At 39.1% G+C, this 23,430-nt stretch overlaps 2 protein-coding genes across 4 annotated transcripts in view; one reads left to right on the top strand and one right to left on the bottom strand.

Annotated features, from left to right (window-relative positions):
• The window catches only part of jak1 (Janus kinase 1), a 34,574-nt gene extending 28,829 nt beyond the window's left edge, over positions 1-5,745 (bottom strand). Inside the window, exon 1 of one of the 2 annotated variants that reach the window (XM_035524356.1) lies at positions 5,640-5,745. The gene's annotated coding sequence lies outside the window, so the exon portion shown is untranslated. Of the gene's footprint in view, positions 1-2,547; positions 2,787-5,639 lie in introns of those variants that run through there. The other variant, XM_035524355.1, reaches the window with a different exon arrangement.
• A 1,634-nt stretch (positions 5,746-7,379) lies between these two features.
• ak4 (adenylate kinase 4) lies at positions 7,380-13,014 on the top strand. Of its 2 annotated transcripts, none has more exons than XM_027027074.2 (6): positions 7,380-7,558; positions 7,776-7,877; positions 8,562-8,681; positions 10,080-10,252; positions 10,661-10,779; positions 12,409-13,014. In XM_027027074.2, exons 3-6 carry the CDS (start codon positions 8,621-8,623, stop codon positions 12,533-12,535), a joined length of 480 nt encoding a protein of 159 aa, XP_026882875.2. In that variant the 5' UTR covers positions 7,380-7,558; positions 7,776-7,877; positions 8,562-8,620; the 3' UTR covers positions 12,536-13,014. The 2 variants fall into 2 exon arrangements, with proteins under 2 accessions (XP_026882875.2, XP_026882874.2); XM_027027073.2 differs by having other exon boundaries at positions 7,733-7,877.
• Positions 13,015-23,430: the final 10,416 nt, after the last annotated feature.

Genomic DNA, 23,430 nt, shown 5'->3' with positions numbered 1-23,430 from the left:
TGTCAAATTAAAACTACACAGTAACAAACACCTGACTGATGGTCTTATTATGCTTTTATCTTTTTAAAACCAATTGTTCATGGATTCCTTCTGTTCACTCATACATAATTAGAAAAAAAAAAAAGAAAAAAAAAAAAAAAGAAAAAAAAAAAAAAAAACTTGTTGCACCCGTATTTTTCCAATCTTCTTTTAAAACAGACCACCCTGTGGGATTATTCCAACTCAGTAGCAAACCTCAGAAAACCAATCACAATAAACATCATGTCACGCATTATTATTATTATTATTATTATATTTTTCCTCAATATCCATCACACCCATGTAGCACTCTCAAAACTGGAACAAAGATCTGACTGATTGTTGGCCTATTATGATCACTTGCACGTGTGCTCGCTCTCACGGGCAGTTCGGTGTTTTTACTTCTTATTTAATAGGGTTACTTTCACATACAAACCTATAATATGAAAGGTGTGCCTCTTCTTTTTTTTTCTGAACAATGGCTCAAAGTAATATCAGTACTCAACATAAAAAAAGCATGACATTCCACTGCCATCCAGCACTAACGTGAGTACCATTTATGTCACCATTGTTCTACAAACCTTCGTTTCCTGTACGTGTCAACATTCAGACCGCTGGTAAAGCAAGCTGCGATCATCCTTTTGCTGCTTAAATATAACTGTTCTGCTGGTTGATAAATGGCAGCGTGATCCACAGACACATGCATGGCCTTGAAGCAACCTAAAGGTCAGTGTGTGTGCAGGGTCTTAATAACTCAATGTTCAGAAGGAAGTCAATGTAAGGCTGGTTTTCCACTACTTCGTTAACATTGGAATCTGTGATTACTAGGGCCGACATTCACTCTACCTTTTTTGTTTGTTTTTGTTTAAGACCCTATGGAGGATCACAACCTTTTTGCAGACGTGACAACAAAATGCACATACACAATGCATAAGATAGGTTACGAAATACAGGTCTAATAACAGAAAGTAAGACAACATTGTAGATATTTAAGAAAAAAAAACCTGTATACACACTAAAGCTGAGTTGGTGGAGTCTGAACAATATACAGCTTGCTTAATCTACACACCCGGTGTGAAACCAATGGGTGGGTTTTGCAGGTTTTTGAAACTACAATATCAAATGTGTGTTAAGGGAGCTTGCCAACTAAAACAAAGATATTTGCTCTCTTTCCAGCACAGGCTTACAGATACCAACGACTTTACTCAAGATACCTCTGCCTTAGACCTGACTTCCTTAAACCCTTCAACCTGCATTATGATACATCTCTGTAAAATTATAAGTAAATTCATAAAGTTAAATACCTTTAGCTTCCTAATCAAAATTAGACATCTAAAAATCATGTAAGAAGACCAACATGTCTAAATTGACGATCTACCACCCACAGGAAGAATGAAAACGTTAAGAATAACCGAATAAAATATATTTCAAACTTTTCAAAGAAAAAGCTTTTTTAGGAAAAAAGGAATGATAGCGGATGGTTAAATCCCACTGCCAGAGGCAGACTATTTACAAACCAATGCTAACCTTGTCAACACAAAAATACGACTTAATAGGAAAATATTTTATTGTTAACAGGAAAAATGTTAAAGCTAATTCAAAAAGTCCACGACAGTAGCTATATTAAAAAGGGAGCGCAGGAGAATACTTTGAATACAAAAAAATTTTTTGCTCAAGTTGTACTCAGAATCGTACGTCGCTTTGGATAAAAGCGTCAGATAAACACAATTAATGTAAATATAAATGCAAAGAAAATAATTATAGATGAGCATTTATTTCCGTTCCTTAGACATATGGTAAAGTATAAGAGTAATTAAATAAGGACTTTAATTAGTTAGTTCCTTATAAATAACTACTTTGTCCGAAATCATGGACAATGTAGCGCACATTTGTTGATACTGTCAAACAACTAAAGGTACCAAGACTTACTGCATAGCGAACTAACAACTAACCGTCTTAAAATTAAAAACATGTTTAAATAAAGCAAACAGTACCAGCAACAAACATGACATTTCTATGCGACTGGATATAAAAGAAAGCCTTGACTAGTCGACCTAGTCGGGTTATAACATGTAGTCAGTGTCTTAAGGAGAAACCGAAAACAAATCTAGCGAGAAGAGTTAACGCTAGCTAAGCTAAGATAACTAGCTAACAACGGAGGAATAAAACCAAGCGAACCAGTTGGCTCCAGCCGGATTTTTTTGCGATTATTTGGTTTATATTACGTGAGCTGGACAGCTAACCTAGCTGTTGGGTAACTAGCGAGGTTTTAGACTGGACGGATGTTTTTTCTAAGGTAATCATGGTGCTAGTTTGGCTATATCCTGTATGATGTCTCATATCTATCCTAACGCGCAGTCGTCTCCAGTTATATTACATAGCCCGTGTCATGATTAGTTAAGATAACTAGGCAGCTAACCTACCTAAAGGTTAGTTATCAAGTTACCGATCCTGGTTAGGTTAGGTTAGGTTAGATTGTAGCTATCGAGCTTGGCTCAGAAGACAAGATAAACGCTTTCTCGGTCTTACCTCGCCAACCAAGCCAAGTTACTTCCGCTGTTTTCTGGTCATCACAGTTGACTGATGTAAAAACCTCCTCAACCTTTTCTTGCCGTCTGTTGATGTCACCGTCGCCCCAAGAGCGAGTCGATTTATTTATTTATTTATTTTTACGACAAACTAATTTCATAACGAACTTCGCATTCGGTTGGCGCCCGACTCGATCACTACGCTATCCGGCCAAGCTAACCCTTTTCTGTCAAGCGTCTAACGATTCCCGAAAATGGGGTGTTACCGGGAGCTTGGGTACACGGCGTCTATTGGTTCCTCTGCTCGTCAGTCAATTGGGTAACCAATGGAGTTAACGCTTAGGCGGAGCATAGATTTATTGCAGCTCTGTGGACCTTGATTGCAGTCTGTTTTAAGGTAGTTTTAAGGCATTTAAGCAATAAATACATCGCTCACGTTTCAGTGTGATCTAAGAGCACATCTCAGACTTTAAACAGAAAGAAAGGCTTCGTATTAGATATTACCAAAATCGACAAGAAAATGTATAATAATAACCTATAGTTCAGCTAATAGAAACAATTTAGAAGCCTGTTACACCATTGTTTTAGGCATTATTACCATTGCGTAAGAAGCATACAGTAATTACGATTTCTTCTTCGTCAAAGAAACAAAGAAATATAGCTATTATTCTTCTGTATTAAAGTATGGTCTGCACAGCCTTTAGCTATATGTAAAAAATAATTTTGTGAAAATATTTTGATATAAAACATAAGCTGTAGATTCCAATTATTGAACAATTGAGTCTTTTAATGTTTTGATTTGTTTCTTCTTGCTTTAACAAAGAGGTCGGCACTCAACTGCCTCGATTGCGTACTAAATTATATTTAATTATTAAAACATGTGGGAATTATTTTTCTTACATTTCAGATAGTGGACAGCCTCATCTTATTACTAAGTGTACAAAACTGTAAGATGCTTTTGAGCAAATCTTAACGAAAATTTCACGTAGTATTCCATAATGCCTTGGCTGAGCAATATAGTCTACAGCTTTTAGGTTGTATTAAGAGCATACCAAAGCAACATCTAATATTATATGGCGATGATGGAGGAACAAACACCGGAGGACTTTAAGACCAAGAGATTTAGCTGCCCTGAAGGGGAGGGACTTCCCGTCCTCACAATCCGATGAGTTGCCAGAAAATGTGGGCTGCAGTTTCACAAGAAGGCTGATGTGACAGAGCACTTAGGGACTCTGTCGGAGATCAATAATGTATTGATTTAAAACATGTGGAGACTGTAGCTATTCCCATCAGAAGCAGTCTAATATCGGCACTCAGAAGCATTGTGGCTGACCTAAAAAATCTGGCTGTAACTGCTCTTATATTAGTTAATATTACACAATCTTATTTCATCATTAATGAACGAAGAGTATAAATATTCCATATTGATTACAGAGTTGATGAGATCATGTAATTGATGTTAAATGCAATATCTTATATGTAATATTATACAATAATGCATAGTGACAGACAAAAACCTAAAGTCCAACTGAAAACCCCTAATGTTAGATGAGTCAGAGGCTAAATATAGGGATGAGTGTGTAGAGCTATGTCATGACAAAAGCTCTGTCACAAAAGGAATATTTTATATGAGGATTTGGAACATTAAACCAGGGTGGGAGTGGTGGTTATTCCAAAATATGTATGCATTTATATAATCAGGAATCCAATAATAAAGTGCAAATGAGAACAGGAAAAAAGAACATCCCCTTTTAAATCCCTAAAAAGGCTATAATAGGCCTATTTGCCTCCAAATCAAATGGGCAAACTCCAAAGAATGTACCATACAAAATAGACCTGGAATGTACAGATGACTCAGTATAGGGGTATCTGAGAGACATGATATATATGTAGTGAGGCAATAAAAGACAAAAATAGCACAATTTGTGAATATTTACAATACTTCCCATATTTACATTTTCCTGGTCCAATGCAACAGGTTGCATAAGAAAGTTTACAGAAAATTTATGTTTTAAAATAAATATTTAAATGTATTTTATAAATATAATTATTACAATAAAGTAAATACAATAAAGTAAAATTATGAGAAGATTTGTTTTACTAGAAAAAAACAAACATTTTGACTTTTCATGGAAAGAAACCAAATAACCAATTATATGAACCTATCTGTACAGTGTCTGTTATGAATATATTTTGATTTCTAATTTATTTTAACTGTTTGCTTTAAAAAGAAAGTAACCCTGGGAAATGTATTGCTTCTGTGATAAGATGCAAACCTTGACAAAGAAATACATTATATATTTTGGTAGGCTGAACATAAATTAATATGAATAAAAGAAGACACCTATAGTTTCTTCATTGGTCCCTGATGTCAAGATGGCTGCCATCCTTCAGTTATCACAGTACTGTACCTTTAAGACGGACAGCATCAGCACTGTGATAACTGAACCAGGGCAGCCTGTCACATCCAGTAGAGTCAAGAGTACAAGTGCTGTTCCATCCATCCTCTCCTTCTTATAGATTGCTTTTAGACATATTATAAACAACAGTGGAAATCAGCCTGGAGTAGGAATCATTTGATTGGTGATTTTTATAAAGTAATTATTATAAAGCTGCTTAGTTTTTTTGTTTTGTTTTGTTGGGTTTTTTTAAAGCAAAACTTGAAAACAACCTTTAGAATAATTTAGAACACTAGCCGCATTTTGAGTAAAATATTTCAAATGAATTGTAAGTATATAAATGTACTGCAGTGTTTCACATACTCAAAATCTTGTTATTATTCTATATTGACAACTATATGTAATAACACACAACAGCCTACTAATTAGACATAAATGGATCAAATTATTTTAGAATTAGCACAAGATTATTACTCATCCAATCTACGTAATCAGAAAAAAATCTTATGAAAATTAAATAGCACGGAATAATTATATTTTTATTGACCGGTGTCAGTATTAACTAATATAGATTAGCTGTACCTCTCTTCAGAGTACCAAAGCCCAGGCTAATTAATTTAACTATCAAATACCAAACACTCCATATTTTTTGTAAGGCACAGACCCAACAAACCACTCAATATTGAATACAAACCTTACGTCAAACTTGTTATTTTTCCCCGGACTCCACCCTCTGTGTTCAATTCTTCTCTGTGAGTCCAGTCGCGTTTCGCGCTCCGCTCGACCCCTCCCACCACCTCCCCGCCCCCCGCTCGACTCCTCCTACCACTTCCCCGCCCTCCGTGCAAATCTCTTCTTGTAAACAACTCGATCAGGTCATCGCGTTTGCCGTCACAGGACAGTGAGAACGCCTGCCAAAATGATCATAACATAACACTAAAACAATGGGAAAAAAACCCAAAAACATTTCATCCGAATTCAAATCAGCAACTTCGCTGCACCTCATTTATTTTGTGTTTTCTCATTAAAGTATGAAGTCTTAATAACGAACGACGCAAACATATAGAACGCACACGTTAGCAGGTATTAAAGTAGAGGTTTTGCTGATAAAAACGTGCCACTTGTATAACCTCGTGCGGGCTATATCTTCAGTTTTTCGACTCTGCAACTACGTTAGGCTAAAAGCACGCTGGAATGCCATGCATTCTGAGGTCAGTGCACTATAATAAATTATAAATGTCATACGGACATACTTTTAAACGTTTCAGTTACAACTGGGAAAGTGTTTCAAATGGTTTGCAAAGCACGATAAACAGCAATCCACTGAAGTAAAAGAAAAGCTTTCTGCGTGTTCTGAGTGGTCTTATTTGTACAGTACAATGTGCGCTAACGCCCAGCAGCGCACACACCCCTCTCATGTCAAAAATAAATACCACGTATACATAAGACAAAATATTAAACGCCATCGCTATGTTACTTAGCTAGAATTTCTATTGTACAAATTATGAAGACACTTACCAACATGTTTTTCACATTTCACTCTTGTGTTTACGTGAATGTCTTTAATGACGCAGCAAGCTCACATCGAACAACGTGATTGTCGCCATTTTTTTGTTGATATTGAAATCTCAAAGCCATGTGACAAAAATAAAATAACAGGCTTCCGGGTCCTGGCGCTCAAAGTGCGGCGGCGTGTTTTTGTAGAATAACCCCCCTAGTCTTGCAGAAGGCGGTAGAAATGACCCCGCAAACGGCGACAACGGTGCGTGTCCGGAGTGTGTTGCTCGTACATCTGTTAAGCTCTGCCGCCACCGTAAGGCTCGTAAGAAGTCAATTATTTGCACGGCGGTATAGCCCAGACCCGTCGGAGTTGACGTGTGCCGTATAAACACAACAGCGGCGTTCGGATCGTTCTGCACCTACACCCCAGTCAACAAGTGTGCCTTTTCTTATACCAGTCAGTCGGCCAAAACTTGGTAAAGTAATGGTAAAGGAATTAGACATTTGGAGATTTGTCCCCTGGAAGGATAGAGCCATTAATCACTTTACTGTCCCATGCCGAAGGGGTTTACTGCGCAGTACCGTAACACTGCATCGAGTCTTGCCCGCAATAAAGACGCAAATAGCAAAAACGCAATCCTGAATGCAGGTGCATTGGCCTATAAACACGTGTTCCCTTTTGAACATAGAATTGGTCAAATTTGTAATTTAATGAATTTCTACATGTCAGAGTTTTCGCCAAATATTTTCATTTGGTAGTTTTTCACGTGCAGCACGTCCTGTTATATTAAATTCCTGGAGAGGTCTCCAGTGAGTTCCTGCACGTAGCTGAAGTTTTATACTGGAGCTTGTTAGAGGTACTACAACTACCATGATCCTGTGCGCACCTCAGCAGTCCTGCTTCGTGCGGACTTTTTTTCCCACCAGCGAGACAGGCTGGGAGGCGTTAAGTAATAGGGCGTAAGGATTTCGCGTCCATTCATTTGCAGAGAGAGCCCCCATTTAAATGTAGAAGTGGGTGAAGGGGAACTACAACACTTTAGTCTATCAACATTAAAACATTTACGTTTTTCAAGGTAAAGGCACCATCATCTACAAAAGGGGGATAATCAGGTGAGGCGCGTCTTTCTACTGCTTTCAGCCTTGCTTTCGATCTTTGTCCTCTATTTTTTTAATGCGCCTTCTGGAAAGTTGCGAGGTTACTACCTTTTATCCATGATTACCTAACCTTGAGCAGATAAACACATCGGACATTTTCACTGTAATTACGTCCATTCCTTTTCAAAGGAAATGTCAAAATTATTCCGAGCCGTTATCATGGGTCCGCCAGGTTCGGGGAAGGGGACGATCTCGGAAAGAATTGCGCAGAGCTTCGGCCTACAGCATCTGTCCAGCGGCGACTTTCTCCGAGAAAACATTGCTGCAAACACTGGTGGGTAATTGCATCTGTTTAGTAACAGAACTGTTTTTAAAATCATTTTACACACGTCCGCAAGTTTGTCGAGGTGGGAAACTCACTCCATGTTTTCCAGGAAGCAGTTGTGCTAGGGAGGTCATGCGAGGTAAATGCAGTTAAAAGATGTTATTTTTGCAGTACGCCACATTTTCATTTCTGTGCCGACAGGGGAAAGGTAATCGGTTATTTTATTCACTCACGCCATGCAATTATGGAGTAAAAATATATTCCTCGAATTCCATGTTTTACTGGCATGCGCTCAAAGTTATATGTTGAGATCAACCTTGTAACAGCTAAAGTCTTCTATTAATCCCTTTCCTCGTGTTTCCGGTCAAATCTGAGTTGAGATGTTTTCAGATGCCTGGGAGGCTTTATATCAAATTGGCAAAACGTCAGCAAACAATTGTATTTTAAAATGTCAAAATGCCACTGCACTTTAGGTCACTGCAGTTGCACCATAGGTTAATATTAGCTTTAACCACATTATTGCCAAAATGGAATTGGTATCACAAGATCCAACTGTATAAGTTATATTTCTACCATTTCTTTTATCAGGAAGCTTCCACTATCACCAATGTAGAGATCATGGGAAAACGTTATAATAAGGTTAATCTTCCTGCACTTGTACTGTGGCCAACGTTGGTTTTACCCCTGATACAGAAGCTGGAGTCTTGGCTAAAACGTACATAGAGAAACGTCTGCTGGTGCCAGACCACGTTATGACCCGCCTGCTGCTTCCCCGGCTGGAGGAGATGACCCGTCACAGCTGGATTTTGGATGGTACGGTAACAACCCATTGCTGATGAGTTACTCCTGGACCACTTGTTAGCATCCCTCCCACAAGCATGAAGGTGGAGGAACTTTCAAGTTTTCAAATTTATGTTCTCAACTTTGGGTAGTTGTCTTACATCCTCAGATTGGTTGAAGATTACCACTTAAGAGCTAAATTACCACAATACAGTTTGCTGTACATTTTTAGCCTGCATAATTAGATTACTTAGCTTTATGTTAAGATTGTGAACATACTGTATTCATTTATTATAAATATAAGCCATAGATAACACCAAAAATAATGCTGTGCTACAAATTCAGTGAAAGTGCCTTTAATTTTCACATTTGTTTTCTCTTGCTCAAGCCACATGCTCTTTGTTAGTGCTGCTATTTTGTGGTAGAGACGACAGCCATGACACACTGCAGCAATCCTGGTTAAGCAATTTGCTCATGGGCACCATAGCAGTGATAAGAGGAAGGAGAAAATCAACATTTCCTGAGCCCACAGTAAAACTGACCCACAGATGCACCAGCTTCAAATATGTTCTTGTTCCTGATACAGAGTCTTGGCTATCCGAGTTGTTACTCTTGGCAATAAGTGCATAGAGACAGCATAGTGGACCATGAGTGAGAGTGTCACATACTTGAGCAATGGCTACTTCAGCACCATTTCCAAAAAACCTTTATCATAGTTACTGTAACTTTGGCATTGGTTTTTTTTCTTCTTCTTTTGCTGTACCTTGGAAAGAGCTGAAGAGACATTCTCCATTAAAACAGGTAAACATGGCTGTGCCATCTGCAGCTAGAGGTGTTTTTTAAGGATACTTAACAAGTGCTTAAAATTATCCCATTATTAAGTGATTTGTGGTATCTCACATAGCTACTATACTGTTAATATTCAAAGACTAATTACAGTATATTTTCAAATGCTGACATGTTGTAACATAAAAAAGTCTTAAACAGTAGATATTTCTTCTAAAATAACTATTCTTCTCAATCATGTGAACACATTTACTTCTAGAGAAAAAAATGTCCCTTCACTTAAATTGATAAAAGATCCATAAACACTTGGTGAATAAGGAGAGTGGTATCTGACCTAGAAACAAGCAGAGTTCCAGCCTTCTCTGTGTCAAGGTCTGTAAACAATGGGTTACTCTTAAATAATAGATCCAGTTTGCCCCGCATATGATAGCGGAAAACATCAGTGGCTGCTCATCCTTATAAGTGTTTACGAAACACACCAACAAAACAAGAAAGTTGTACACTAATGCTACTAGCTCTATGTTTTTGTGTTACTTTATATTTTTAGCACTGTTAATTAGCAGAACACACGGCTGAGTTAAAAATATGTCTGGGGACCGAGATGAGTGTTTTTTTTTTAAGTGCGGAGTGTTTGCTCCTGTCTAGGTTTCCCACGGACTCTAGCCCAGGCTGAAGCCCTGAGCCGTGCCTGTGAGCTGGATGTGGTCATTAGCCTCAACATCCCCCTGGAGACGCTGAAGGAAAGGCTTAGGCACCGCTGGATCCATCCGGCCAGCGGGAGGGTTTACAACTTGTGCTTCAACCCTCCTCGCGTGCAGGTACACAGCCCCTGCTTTCCTGCCCTCAGATGACCTACTGCAGGACAAGGAAGGATATCATGGAGTGATTCATGAACCACTAATTAAAGAAACTGTATTTATAGGAAAATAGACTTTTAAATTGGTTTCTTTAGAAGCTTTGGGTGTTGGCACTTCTCCAAGCAGTCCTTGTTTTGAGTGAAGTTTTTATGTAAGCAAATGGATGTTCACAAATTTTAAATTAAGGATATGGGAGCTAGTTACTGAGTGCATGTATGTTTTTGAGGAAACTGTAATCTGAACGTTAGAAAAGAGAACTGAAAATTATTTCTTCTCAACTACTTCTCTGTTTTGTCTAGCAGAGCATTTTTTTGTGCTTTGTATATTTGCTGCATTTGTTGAATTGTTTTAACATTATTATTTATACAGGGTGTGGATGATATTAGTGGGGAACCACTGATTCAACATGAAGATGACAGACCAGAGGCTCTCGTTGCCAGGCTGAGGCACTACAAAGATGTGGCTAAGCCAGTCATAGATTTATATAAGTAAGTAAACACCTCCCTAAGTGAGTGGCTTACTAAGCAAGGCACTAAAAAGTCAGGCAGCCATATGGTTGCATGGTGGAGGCACAGGCTTGGCATTCTCCTGTGCATCTGTTGACGTGCTTGGCTACAGAACCACTGCACATGGCCGCTGATCTGAAAAGATGCAGTTACAGCCTTCATACGAGTTTCATTCACCTAGCCAGCCTTCATCAAAGCACTTTCTCTTTTTAACATTTCAATGATTAATGCAAAGTCAGAGCAACAACGTCAGAGCGACGACCTGTAAGCTAGAGTAAGCTAACAACTTAGTTAGCATCTCCAACATGGCATCACACACTTCCATGTTTACGAGCACTTTGTTGCAATTACTGCACTACTAAAAAAATTGTAAGTATTGGGCCTCGTGTCCGTTATTACTCGAAAAGCTTGACTATGCTAGTTTGTCACCAACTTATCACGTAAAATAAGCAAATGATTGTTAGACCACACCACAGATGGATGAAAGACAGATAAGCAGCTCCATGGGAAACGGTGGTGGCAGTGAACCTGTGGCAAGCAGATGGGCTTCACGTGTCTTCCTCTGCTGCTGCCGCACCCTTTTGCTCACCACGTTCCTAAACCTTCCCCCATCACTGCTGGTGAACATTAAAGAGAACGTGAACCATTAATAGAATCATCTGTGTTGCACTTCAAGAATTGTACGCTTGCACATCACTCCTTCATTGCTGCGAATATCGGCAAAATTGGTTGTACAAATATAGACGTAATCGCTATATGGTTGCATGGACAGGCCCCATCAGAAAGAGCCGTTCCAAGAGCACAGATTAAGATTGTTGGCTGGCTAATATTGTTAGCCTCGAATTCAGAACTCTGCCGTTTCTATGGTGATCGGAAGGCTGGCACTCTTAGAATAATCTTTAAAGTGACCAGTGTTTGATTGACTTTTACAGAGTTAATCAGAGACCGGTTTAACTCTCTGTAAGCAGAGTAAGTCTGTTCAGCACAGTTTCACAAGTAGAGCATTAAACGCTTGGTAAGTCAGTGCTAGGTTGGCTTGTGAGGGTTGGAGAGAACAGATGGTAAATTCCTAAAGAGAAGTGTGGTCTGGATTTATGTCATATTGAAACAAGTGAGGTAGTGTTAGAGAATTTGCCCAGCAAAATTAATATATACACTAAGTAATATATAAAGTAAGTAACAATGCTGTACCACCGAGATAAATTAATTATATTAAAATGGTGAATAAGTAACTTTACTATTGTATGATTTGGAATTATTGTGAACTGGGCTGTCTCCTTTCAGTGCACAGATGATTTTGTTTTAATTTATGGAGTTATTTCAATTGCTAAAGTTTGTTCTTGAACATTTAGCTGACAGATTGAATACTCATAAATGTTGATTTAGCTGTTTTAGTTTGGGCATAGACATTACTGCTTTATAGTTGTGACGTTATAATATTATTTGAAATAATTTACATTGTTGGTTAAGTTTACTGTATGTTGTCATTATAAATAGACTAGGACATATACTTCAAGTTGATTCAAGTCTTACATTATCCATTTAACAAAAAATGGAAATGAAAAATGTTTATTTGTGTATAGTAAATACCACTGTAATGTCCATTTAAAGGGCCAAGAACATCTTGCACACATTCTCAGACACAGACACGGATCGGATCTGGCCCCATATCAGCTCACTTCTCAATACCAAGATCCGCACAGACCAGTCGAGTGCACAGAGGGCTTCAACCAACTGAAGCAAGAGTTCACTGTCTAAGTGGCAGCACAGCATGGTTCACTTCACATTTCTTACGCCTTCACTACTCAGCAACAGTTCTCTAGGCATTCCTCATTTATAATGTGAATGCAGTGCAGCAAGAAAGAACCAGCTGACACATGGATATGCTCTTAATGTGTGATTTCAGATGCAGAAAAGAACATACTAAAGAAATGCTGGTTACTTTTTTTGTCACTCATTAGCTCATATTTAAAGTAGCTTTTGTTTTGCTAATCATGGATTAATCATGGCCAATTAACCCAGACCTTATTACTGATTCAAGTTTTTACTTTTCCAACCATAAATGGTAAAAAAACAAAATAGATGTTCTCCATATTTGCATTAAGGACAGAATTCCATATGACATATTTACTCCTGCAATATATTAGTAATTGCACATGAATCACATGAGGATAATGAAAATGTCTTCTAGAAAAAAATGCTGCTACATGACGCATCCCAATGACTTTACACAAGATTTCCAATATTTTCCACCAGTCCACTAATGTGTAATATATGTCTGTGGACTAAGATGGCTTTCCCAACGATACCGTGGAATGTTCCCACAATAGTGTGCCTGTGTGAACGCTAGTTACTGAGTACATTCACAGTTGATGCTGTGTATGCAGTTTTCTCAGGAGATTGTAATCATAAAGTTAGATGTGAGAAGTGCTGAAACTTTTGTACATTTGGACTGTTGGAGGTTAGGGGTCATCAGACTCAGATGTAAAGAACTGTTACAATTACAGAATGCCTTAATTTGTATTTGATCTATACTCTGCTACCAAATGAAAGCTGTCTGTTAAATGCCAAAAATACTGTAAAAAGCCAAAAATACTGTAAAAATGGTAACTCTAATCATCATCAAAGCATCTCAGACACTTTCAAAGTGTTTTATTTGTGGCTCAGACAAAATGATTACCAATAGGGTAGGTCAACATTATTTTTGAATATAAATATTCTCTCTCTCTCTCTCTCTCTCTCTCTCTCTCTTTCTCTCTCTGTCTCTCGCTCTCTCTTTCTCTCTCTCGCTCTCTCTCACTGTCTCTCTCTCATTTACAAGCCCAAGATTGCATTGTATTTTGAATCTTGGTCTGCCTTCTTCAAATGAAATAAAAAAATGTTATTTCTAGAAATCATTAGTGTGGAACTGTTTTTTTTTGGGTTTTTTTTCAACCAATAACTGGAATTTTGTACCACTGCAATTTAATAGGGGTACAACATTTGGTAGTACACGGTAAGACTTTTTGTAGCATTTGTTAGAAAAGTTAACTAATCAAAAACAAGTATTTAATCTAATTTTTCTCAGATAATATCGGTTTACAAAATACTTTTAAGTATATTACATTACTCACTTGTCTCATAATAATTCTAAATTATTTAATTTATTTATGTATTTGCAATTGTCAAATTCATTAAAAAAAAAAAACAGTCAACAACATGGGCAAGAGGTGCTCAAATTAGCAAATGGGTGCAGGGTACCACTCATTCATGACAGGACACTCCTGAGTGGTATCACTCATTCATGACAGGACACTCCTGACAGTGGTATCACTCATTCATGACAGGACACTCCTGAGTGGTATCACTCATTCATGACAGGACACTCCTGACATTGGTTCCAGAGGGTGGGTGGTAGCTGGTATCCCAAAGTCACACTGGAAGAGACTTTTGGAGGAATGCCGCAGCAACTTTGTGTATACTCTGCACAAGGAATAAATTGGGCCTAGTGCAAATGTTGGACACCGACTCCCCCTTCACTGATGATGTAGCTTATAAAAAGGTTTGCTGAAATGCATTTTTCTGCCTTTGTACACAGTTGGTTCTTAAATATGCTCTACAGAATGGCTTTGATCTGGGTGACATGTTCTCTCATGCTTTTAGAGTAGATTTAGATGTCCTCTATATACATGAAGATGAACTGGCCCTTCATGTACCACAAAATATCTAACAGGATTTGGAGGCTCATTGTAAAAGACTGGTTGTTGTTTTTTTTTCCCCTTTGAGGATGGTGCGGTGGTGGGGCTATGGTATATTTTGGTAATGGCTGACTTCGTTCTGATTAAGTTTTACTTTTTGTGCTACTCTTGAGAGGTTTGCCAAGTGTAGTAACGTAGTAAAAATTGATTGCAATTTTTTCTGTAGGCATACCACACTCTTCTTCAAAATGGGAAATTAACTTCTTAGTATGCCATTATTATTGACAAGATTCTGACTGAAACGGAGGGCTCCCTGGATGTTGCTGCAGGCTTGGCTCAGGAAACAGCTTAAGCTATGGACATCTCAAAGATAGCCCCTGTGCTATCTGTTAAGATGAGGATTGGATTTGGAAATTAGAAAGCAGGAACATGAGGCGGAATTTATTCAACTACGGTGTTTACATATTGAAGATGAGAAGGAAATAATGCTGTTAAAGTTGACTATTGCACTGGAAAAGCCATTCGCTCTTTCTAGGAATGTTTCCTCTCCAGTACTCATTCTCCTCGCTCTCTCTGTTACTTCGGTTCCTAAGCTTCCAGTTTCATTCCTTTTGAATGTCTATCATTCCAGCAGACTCTGCAGCCACAGGTCACAGTTTAGATTGTCTACAAATTGCCTGTTTCCTGTGTTCAGTGAAAAATATGTAAATGCTGCTTTCCAATATTTTTTCCAATATTATATTCTTTCTTGAACTTCATGTTAAGGGCTGTGGTCAAAATAGCCTTTTTCCACCTCCGTAATTCCCTTCTTATCGGTGTCCCAAACTGTCACACCTTTCACTCGCATTCAGCTCAATACTCACTATACTACCCACAAGCCCCTAGTTCGGTCCAGCTCACCTGACTACTAGATCCACCTGTTACTAGTTATCTCTCATTAGCTCACCTACATAACCTTTGTTTTTCCAGTTAGTCATTGCAAAGTCTCATCTGCCTGCCTTGTGATTTTGAGCATTAGTAGTCGTTATTGCTTTCATGGTTATTGATCTCTTTTTGTCTGTTACCTATTGGATTTGTTTGCTATTCGGCTGTTTGCTGGACATTTACTCTGCTTGTTATCTGACTAATCCTTTGGATTGCCCCTCTACATTAAAACCTTTTTACCTGCATTTCACTCCGTCTCTGGTCGCCTTGCCTGACACGAACAAAACCTTCCAGTCTCTTCAGTATATGCAAAACTCCACTTCTAGAACACTTTCTTACTCTAAAAATGTATCAGCTCATATCACCCCAATTTTATTTCAGTTACACTGGCTACCTGTCCTACTTCACTATTATAACTAATTCAAGCTCTGCTAACATACAAGTCTCTACATGGTCTAGCTCCAGCTTATTATCTCCTGTACCTGTGTCCAAACACACAGGCCCTCTGGTGAAGGTCTTTTGTCCCAGGCTTTGTATTGGTCACCACTAGGGGCAGATCTTTCTGCATCATGGCTCCCAAATTATGGAACACATTAGCATACATTTGTGACTGTCCCTCATTTTTTCCTTCAAGGCTCGATTTAACCCCCCCAGTTCCCAACCCTAATCATAATCCTCTTTTTTGCTTCTGTAAACCAATCTTGGATATCAAAATGATTCTGTTACTCATTATTTGACCACAATGCAGCTAGAGATCTCTCTGTTATTTTAAAGATGGTGTATGGCTAGCAATGTTACAGTTTATGAGTATTGGAGGAGTTTAAACAGTGAAATAATGTAATGTGGAGTGACTGAGGGACGGACGCAAACGCTGAGAGGAGCGGAACAAAATCCGCACTTGGCGTCATGAGAACGGCCCAGGGTCGAAGAACCTGGAGAGTCGGACACAAAAAAGAGAACAGAACCAGAGTACAGAGCTTACAAACTAAAGAACAGGCAGTCTAAACACACAACAAAGAAACCAAACCAGAGAATAAAACAAATACAAACACGGAAACGCAGCACAATCAATAATGACCAGTAATACACAGTAAACGAGTGCTAACGAGACATAGATGAACCTAATAACATGCAGAGAAAATGAAACAAGGAGCAAAACCGCAACGGAGCCAAAACAACATAGAGAGTTTTGCCAAGGGGACGGCGACTCTAGCGAAGGAGACGCATGGCAAATTCAAAAAATTACATCATGATATTTCAAGTCAAGCTCCTAGTGCAAAACTTCCCGTTAGACCCTCTAGAACGGCTCACACCCATGGCAGGTCATGTCATTACTGTGTCACTGTTGTGTTCAAATCCTTAAGTCAGAAAGGTCAATGCTCTGTATGCTATGTCTGAAGGTTTGATCAATGCATCTGTTGTATGACTTAGGTTTAAACCTTTTGTTTCTGATGGTGGTGTTTCATTGTTTGGGGCTAGTGTTAAGCAGTCTATTAAAATGGGGATATTTCACTGGCGCAAGGAACTGGGCTTGCTGTGCTAAAAAATCCCTTTACATAACACATTACTTTATTCTAATGACTTAACAGATAATGTAAAAGTTGCTGTTCATCCTGAATTGCCCATTGGTGGCATTTTGCAGCCTCACTGGTGGTTAAGTCTTCCCATTGCCAGAATTTGTTTGCCAATCCATTAAAAAGAAAAAGATAAGATAACTAAGAGGAGATGAGACTTTATTGATCCCGAAGGAAATTGTAGATGTATCAATAGCATTTAATAATTCTGTTAATTGGCCTACTATGTTTCCTTCTTGTGTCCTCACTAATGCACAAAAGTGCAGCATAAGGATCAATCTCTTACACTGTGTTTTACCTTAGTTGCAGAGAAAGCCACCCACTCAGATAACAAAAGTGTTGATTATGTGGAAAATAATGTCTCCCTTACAAAGACATGAGAAATAGGATGATGTTCACCAATTTGTTGTTCCCTATCCTTACAGGCCACATGTATCGTCCTTAGCTCAAAATCATCCCGTTTGGTCAGCTAGGGATTAGAAAGCTGCATCAGTGGCTTTTGCCACACTTCTTCTGGCCATGTCCACTAAGTCAGTGCTTTGTCAACTGCCGCTACTCTGTGCTATACATGCCATGGAGATTCATTTGGGAAAATCCAAGTTGATTGTGTTGCTCCTTTTCCTAGACATGTTCATATAGATCACAAGTAAGGTACTAACAATACTGCTCCAAATGCTGTGACTAATGTTGTTACCTGTTCTTTTTTTATATAGTGGGTTTTTTGTAATTGGAAAGTGTTCACACATCTGGGAGTGACTTTTATGTCTACTGGTATTTTGGTGTGTTCTTTGTTCCATGTCTTCCAAATACTTGATCCATTCCAGATTCCAGTGTCAAGTGAGCTCCAGTCTGTTTCTTCCTACTTTCCATATGTTTCTTTACTGATGTCATCACTCCAGGATTACATCAAGACTCGTGCAGATCCACTCAACAACTTCATTCACACACACACATTCTCCTTGTATTTAGGAATTTTTTGGGTTATTGTGTATTTTTTATGTTAGTCAGGGAGAAGGGTAGTGTTGTGTCTTTGTTTTGTGTGTTTCCACAGTTGAGGGAGTTGTTTGTTTCCAGTCATGTTTGTGGTTTTGTTTGTTGCGTTGGTCATGGTTGCACTTGAGGTTGAGTCTGTCTTATAAATATTGTAAATACTTTTTGTTGACAATATATTCCAGTTGCTCGGTGTTCCATTTTCATTCTTTGCATTATACTTATCCAATTTACACATCAAATCTGTTATTTATTCATTTACCAATTCAGTTATGGTCTAGCCTAGATTGGGTCATAACTGTCATCGCTGTCCACAAAGATGAATTGGCCCAGAGTGTCCCAAAAGATATAATTTATAACACCTGGAATACAGAAGCTGAAATAGGCTGCATGTTATTACAAGGTATTCTAAGGGGACCCTGGGCAAGCTGAAGACAGTCTTCCACTTATCACTTTCAGACAATATAATAAAATTATAGGTATTACTAATATCCATTCTGATTAAATATTTGGTCCCTCATTGCTGCACTAGGGCCTTGGGATATAATGGAAATGTGTAATGATATTTAACTAAACAGGAACTGAATCATAGGTAAACTACGTAAGGGCTATGTCGACTATCCTTTCTTTTCAACAAAGAAAACCTGTGAATAGCGAAGAAGCAGAGGGCCAGGTGAATCCATGGTGCAGGGTTCCCTCAATGTAAGCCTCCATTGCTTATCTATTGAGAACAGACATGAGGTGGGGGACTTACCCCAGTCAGGGTGGTGGAGTGCACTGGACTAGGGGAAGAGGACAGTGTTGTACTGCATGTTTCTTAGTATTGCGGTACATGCATAAACCCAGTGACTTACAGTGCTTGCACTCTTAGGAAGTGAGGAGGCTTTGACCTAACTGCATGAGCTCTGGACCAGAGTTGGGCATTGTAGTCAGCAGCCACCGTGCAAAATTCTACTGCATAGTCAGATGGTGGCCTTGCACAGGGACAATAACTGTAACGGGTCGCAGAATAGTATCAATGCTTTAATGTAAAAGTACAGGGGTCCACAAGAGTAGTCCAATCACAAATCAGTGTCATGATCAGAGAGCAGGAAGCCGTGGTCAAAACGCAGTCCAAAGGTCCAAGAACAAAAGGGCAGTAGAGTAACAGGAAAAATAAATCCAGAAGGCAATCCAAAAAACCAGAGACCAGACTAGAACAATAACTACAGAAATATGGTGCAGAAAACCACTCTCTATGTACATGAACCAACAGAGGCAGGACTTTGCAATGCTTAATGCAAAAGTCGTGTTTAGTTTGCTTTCTAAGTAACGTTAAATTAGCATTCGTTCATCAGCTATCAGGGTTCCTCTGCTATTTTCACAAGCATGTCATTACCCACGTTTACATGCAGTCTGACACTCCGATTTAATAATCCGACTAATAGCGCAATTGAAACAGAATACACTAGTCCGATCGAGGCCATTCCAAATACAGTTTCTATCCGATTAAACGAGATCCTTAATCCACTGAACAGAAGAATAATAGCCATATAAACAGGATCTGATGACGTCCCCAAACGGAAGCGAAGAGAACGTTCTGCGCACGCGCCTTTGCGTCATAGCGGATGTTTACAAAATGAAACATGGCGGGAGCGGTAAACGGGTCTGTAGAAGAGATTAAGTTCACGCAGTAAACTATAAGACTTCAAATAGTTAACAGCATGGACGGCCGCAAAGCACGCAGTGCAGTAGTTGCGCCGACACGTGTTTGAACAAGTTAAGGACAGCGGGTTCACACGAACCATAGAGCAAATTAAAAACCGGCGTCATCCTGTAGTACGACCCTCTGCTCCAAGCCCCTTCTGTTACATGTGAACGCGAAGGACATTTCATGAGTCCGCAATAATTTTAACGCAATTTAAAAAAATTATAACAATAAACACACCAACTGCAAACTGAGGTAACGTAGAACTAAGATGCATCTGTTGCTTTGACTAGACGCAGTTGAAACTCGTTGTCATAGTAATGTGTATACGTGCAAATAATTTTTACGTGTAGCGAGCATATAATTTTTTCATCAGGTTGTTGGGTAGAGTGTTCATATACACACCTCAGTCTTAATCTGTAAATGGAGTGAATTCACATGATGTATTTTATTTACTTTGTGTTGAAGTTACATACTCTTCAGCAACGTTTTCTTTGCAAGACACAAACCGATTACGATTTTAGCAAAGCAGTGCAGAGCATCACGGTTTGCCCAAAACATGAAATCTTTCAAATTATGATTCAGGTTTCAGGGCTGTTGTGTGGCAGCAGCACCTCTCACAGGTCGGGGGCAGAAGTAGGATAATTATAATCATGGAGAGCGTATTGAAGGAGGAAGCTCTTACATTTCAATGGGGTTCATTCAAATCTCTCTGAAAGAGCGAGGCCTACAGTAGAGCTGGCAATCACTGAAGTGGGAGCCATGTCTTCGGTCAGAGAGACGATTCTGCCATCGCGCTTGGAAGAGCAGTTGCCAGTTGAGGTGTGTCCAAGCATTGGCGCAGACACACAACCTCTGACATGGTCTCAGTCAGCTACTCATGCTTCCAGTGACTATTGCTGAGGAGCTGCCCTTGTTCAGAGACAGCAGCTGTGGTTTTATCCAGACTGTCCAGCTTCGCTTTCTGTACAACCCGAGTCTGCTGTGTCTGTGTGTCATCAACGTTTTTTGTCACACCAGGATGTATTTGGTTTGGATGTATTAGCTTATCATTTTGTAATGTTTGGCCAAAACAGGGAACAAAATAGGCAAGACTTGGACAATATCAGTGTGGTGAACTGGATTTACAAACAAGTAGGCTATTAGAGGGTTTGGGAATATGGCTTAGAAGTCAGTCACAAGCACTTCACACTGAGCTGTAGAGAGCAGGGCTCTTTACAGGGAAGGGGAATACACAGTATGTGTAAATGACCCACCGCAACATAGAAACAAATTAATTCTAAATGTATTACAGAATTTTTATGATATAATGTTGGAGCAGCTTGTGAACTAATAATGTGCTGTGGTGACACGGTAGCAAACCCCTCACCATGTTTCCAGCTGGATTCTGATAAGTAATTCTAAACCACTGTAATTCCAACTTCTTTTCTGTCAAGAAAATTATAACGTTTTAATGGAGCCATCTTCAAGTCATGTTCTTTACGTTGTAACCTCGTTGAAAACGCTTTCAGAAAACTCTGACTAGAGATGAGACGTTAACAAAAGGAAAAAACAGACTTACAAAAAGCGTGAAATATAAAGACCATTTTTTTGTCATATACGAACGGAATTGATTAACAACGGAACAAACAAATAAGCACATGTTTTTAAAAATGAAATACTCTGGTCAGTGGTCAGTTTTTCTAACGTGCACAGGATATAGCAACATGAGCATTCTTGACAACAAACATCCGAAATATCTAATACTCTGTTGAACATTCATGTATTTGCGTTACATTACGTGCAGCCATTACAGGACATCTGTGTCTACGCTTGAGTTTTATTTATTTGTGTTTTGATTTTGCTCCAATATGTAATTGTCACTATTAAATCTAGAGAAATCTCAACCGAATGAGTAATTTAACACGTTGTTTTCGAAACTAGGCTATATATGGATGGCTCATTTTAGAAAAAAACAAACAAACAAACATCTGGCGTTATATAAGTAGCCCGAAAATAAATTTTATATATTGTGGATCCAAATAAGATATAATAACAAATAAGCTTTCTAGGAACCTGCTGTTGACGGGCTGTGACATCACCGAAAGAGCAGCGGCTTGCGTGACAGTGGATGCGCGTGATTAAAAGTAGCCTACGGATCCGGTGATGTTGCTTTGCGTCCATCTTTCACTCAGTGGCTCGATTATCATCTTCTCGGCACCGCGCAACGATTCGGTGGCGGACGGAGCGATCTGACCTTTGACAGGCAGCGAATGACGAAGCGAAAGGTCAGCATTTCTGGAATTAAGTTACCGCGCACCTCGAAGAATGAGCACGCCGAAAGGTAGGATGCGACAACCTGCTGGTGTTTATAAAGGCATGTGACTCCGTAAGCCCGTCTGGCCACATCCGGTGATGTTGTGCGGTCTTTGCGATTCAGATCGGACTGTTACATAACGAGTCGTGCCTGTTATTACGGTTTGAATCGCCGTCCTTAAAGGTTAATTTCGACAGACGCGGTGAAATCCCCTTCAGGTGCAACGTTCTGCTGTAATGCGTATAAATGATCTAGATGACAGCTCAGACTAAAGTACATTGGCGCTGATCAGCAGAGACCCATGATAGAATCAGCTGTTTCTAACATCACACGGCTGATGACATATATTCTACACGCACGAATGGATTGCACTAGAATAAATCGACTGTTTAGATGTCAATGTCGGATGTTTTTATTAGATTTCGATGGCAGTGACATAACACGGTGCCTAAAAACGTGTCTGGTACGTAAGGCAACATAATGTTCAGGTTTTCAGGACAACATTATTGCCCTCAAAGCACACGTCGTTTATTCCTTATTTATAGCGGGTTTGCACGCTAAACTGTAGCCGTGTCCACCCGAACTCCTTGAAAACGGAAGTGTGCTACACGGAATGACGTCATGGCATCTGTGTCTCATTGTAGGAGACCAGGGATAAGATTGTGGTTCTAGGTTTAGGTGAAAATACAACACCAAAATGCTGTATTTGTTTGTTTGTTTGGGTTTTTTTTTTTTTTGGGGGGGGGGGGGGGGGGCGTATTCTGCGCAACGTTAATGCAGGAGAACACGTTGTCTGTCTCTGTTTCCATGGAGCCAATGTCACGTCCTTCTTGACAGGGACTTTGCTGAGCTTAATACTGAGACCTGGCCTACTGTGTACCTTCTGTATACTGTACACCGCCTTCAAAATACAACAGCCCTGACCGCATACTTTAAAGGACACGATTGTTACCGTTTAGCGATTGTAGCTTGTTGTAAATACTATTGCTGTAGCTTTAAGAAGATGTTGGTGGTCTATGCATTTGTATTTTTTAGCCTAGGACTATATAGCCTAAGCTTAGCTGATGTAACCTGGACATGTTTGCATTGCACATCAGCGATAAGCCTTACACATGAGTAACAACATCAAGAAGAGGACAATCCTATAATGTACCTGAAACCATATAGCAGGCCATGTATATGTAGGCCATTGCAAGTGGCGGCATCCAGTTTAGTCTGTATAACTCTTTATGGTTGTTGGTTAACCATTTGTGTGGTTGTTAGCTATAAAATTTATTCCATGCATGTGTTTATAAGGGAAAATGGAAACTCAGGTATTGAAATTTTATGAGTCTGATTGCTGATAGAATTGTATTTCTTTAAGGAAGAACATTACAGTTTGCTCACTAGTGCCATTTGTGAAAGTAGCCTATAGGATACTGGAAACACAGCTTGAAAATGTATTATTAAAATGCTTCATATGATGCGAGATGGAAATGTGAAAAA

Source organism: Electrophorus electricus, chromosome 3 (genome assembly GCF_013358815.1).
Source record: "Electrophorus electricus isolate fEleEle1 chromosome 3, fEleEle1.pri, whole genome shotgun sequence".
In the NCBI taxonomy this organism is placed as follows: domain Eukaryota; kingdom Metazoa; phylum Chordata; class Actinopteri; order Gymnotiformes; family Gymnotidae; genus Electrophorus; species Electrophorus electricus.
Note: the sequence above shows the minus strand (reverse complement) of the source record. Positions and strands in the feature narration are given on the sequence as shown.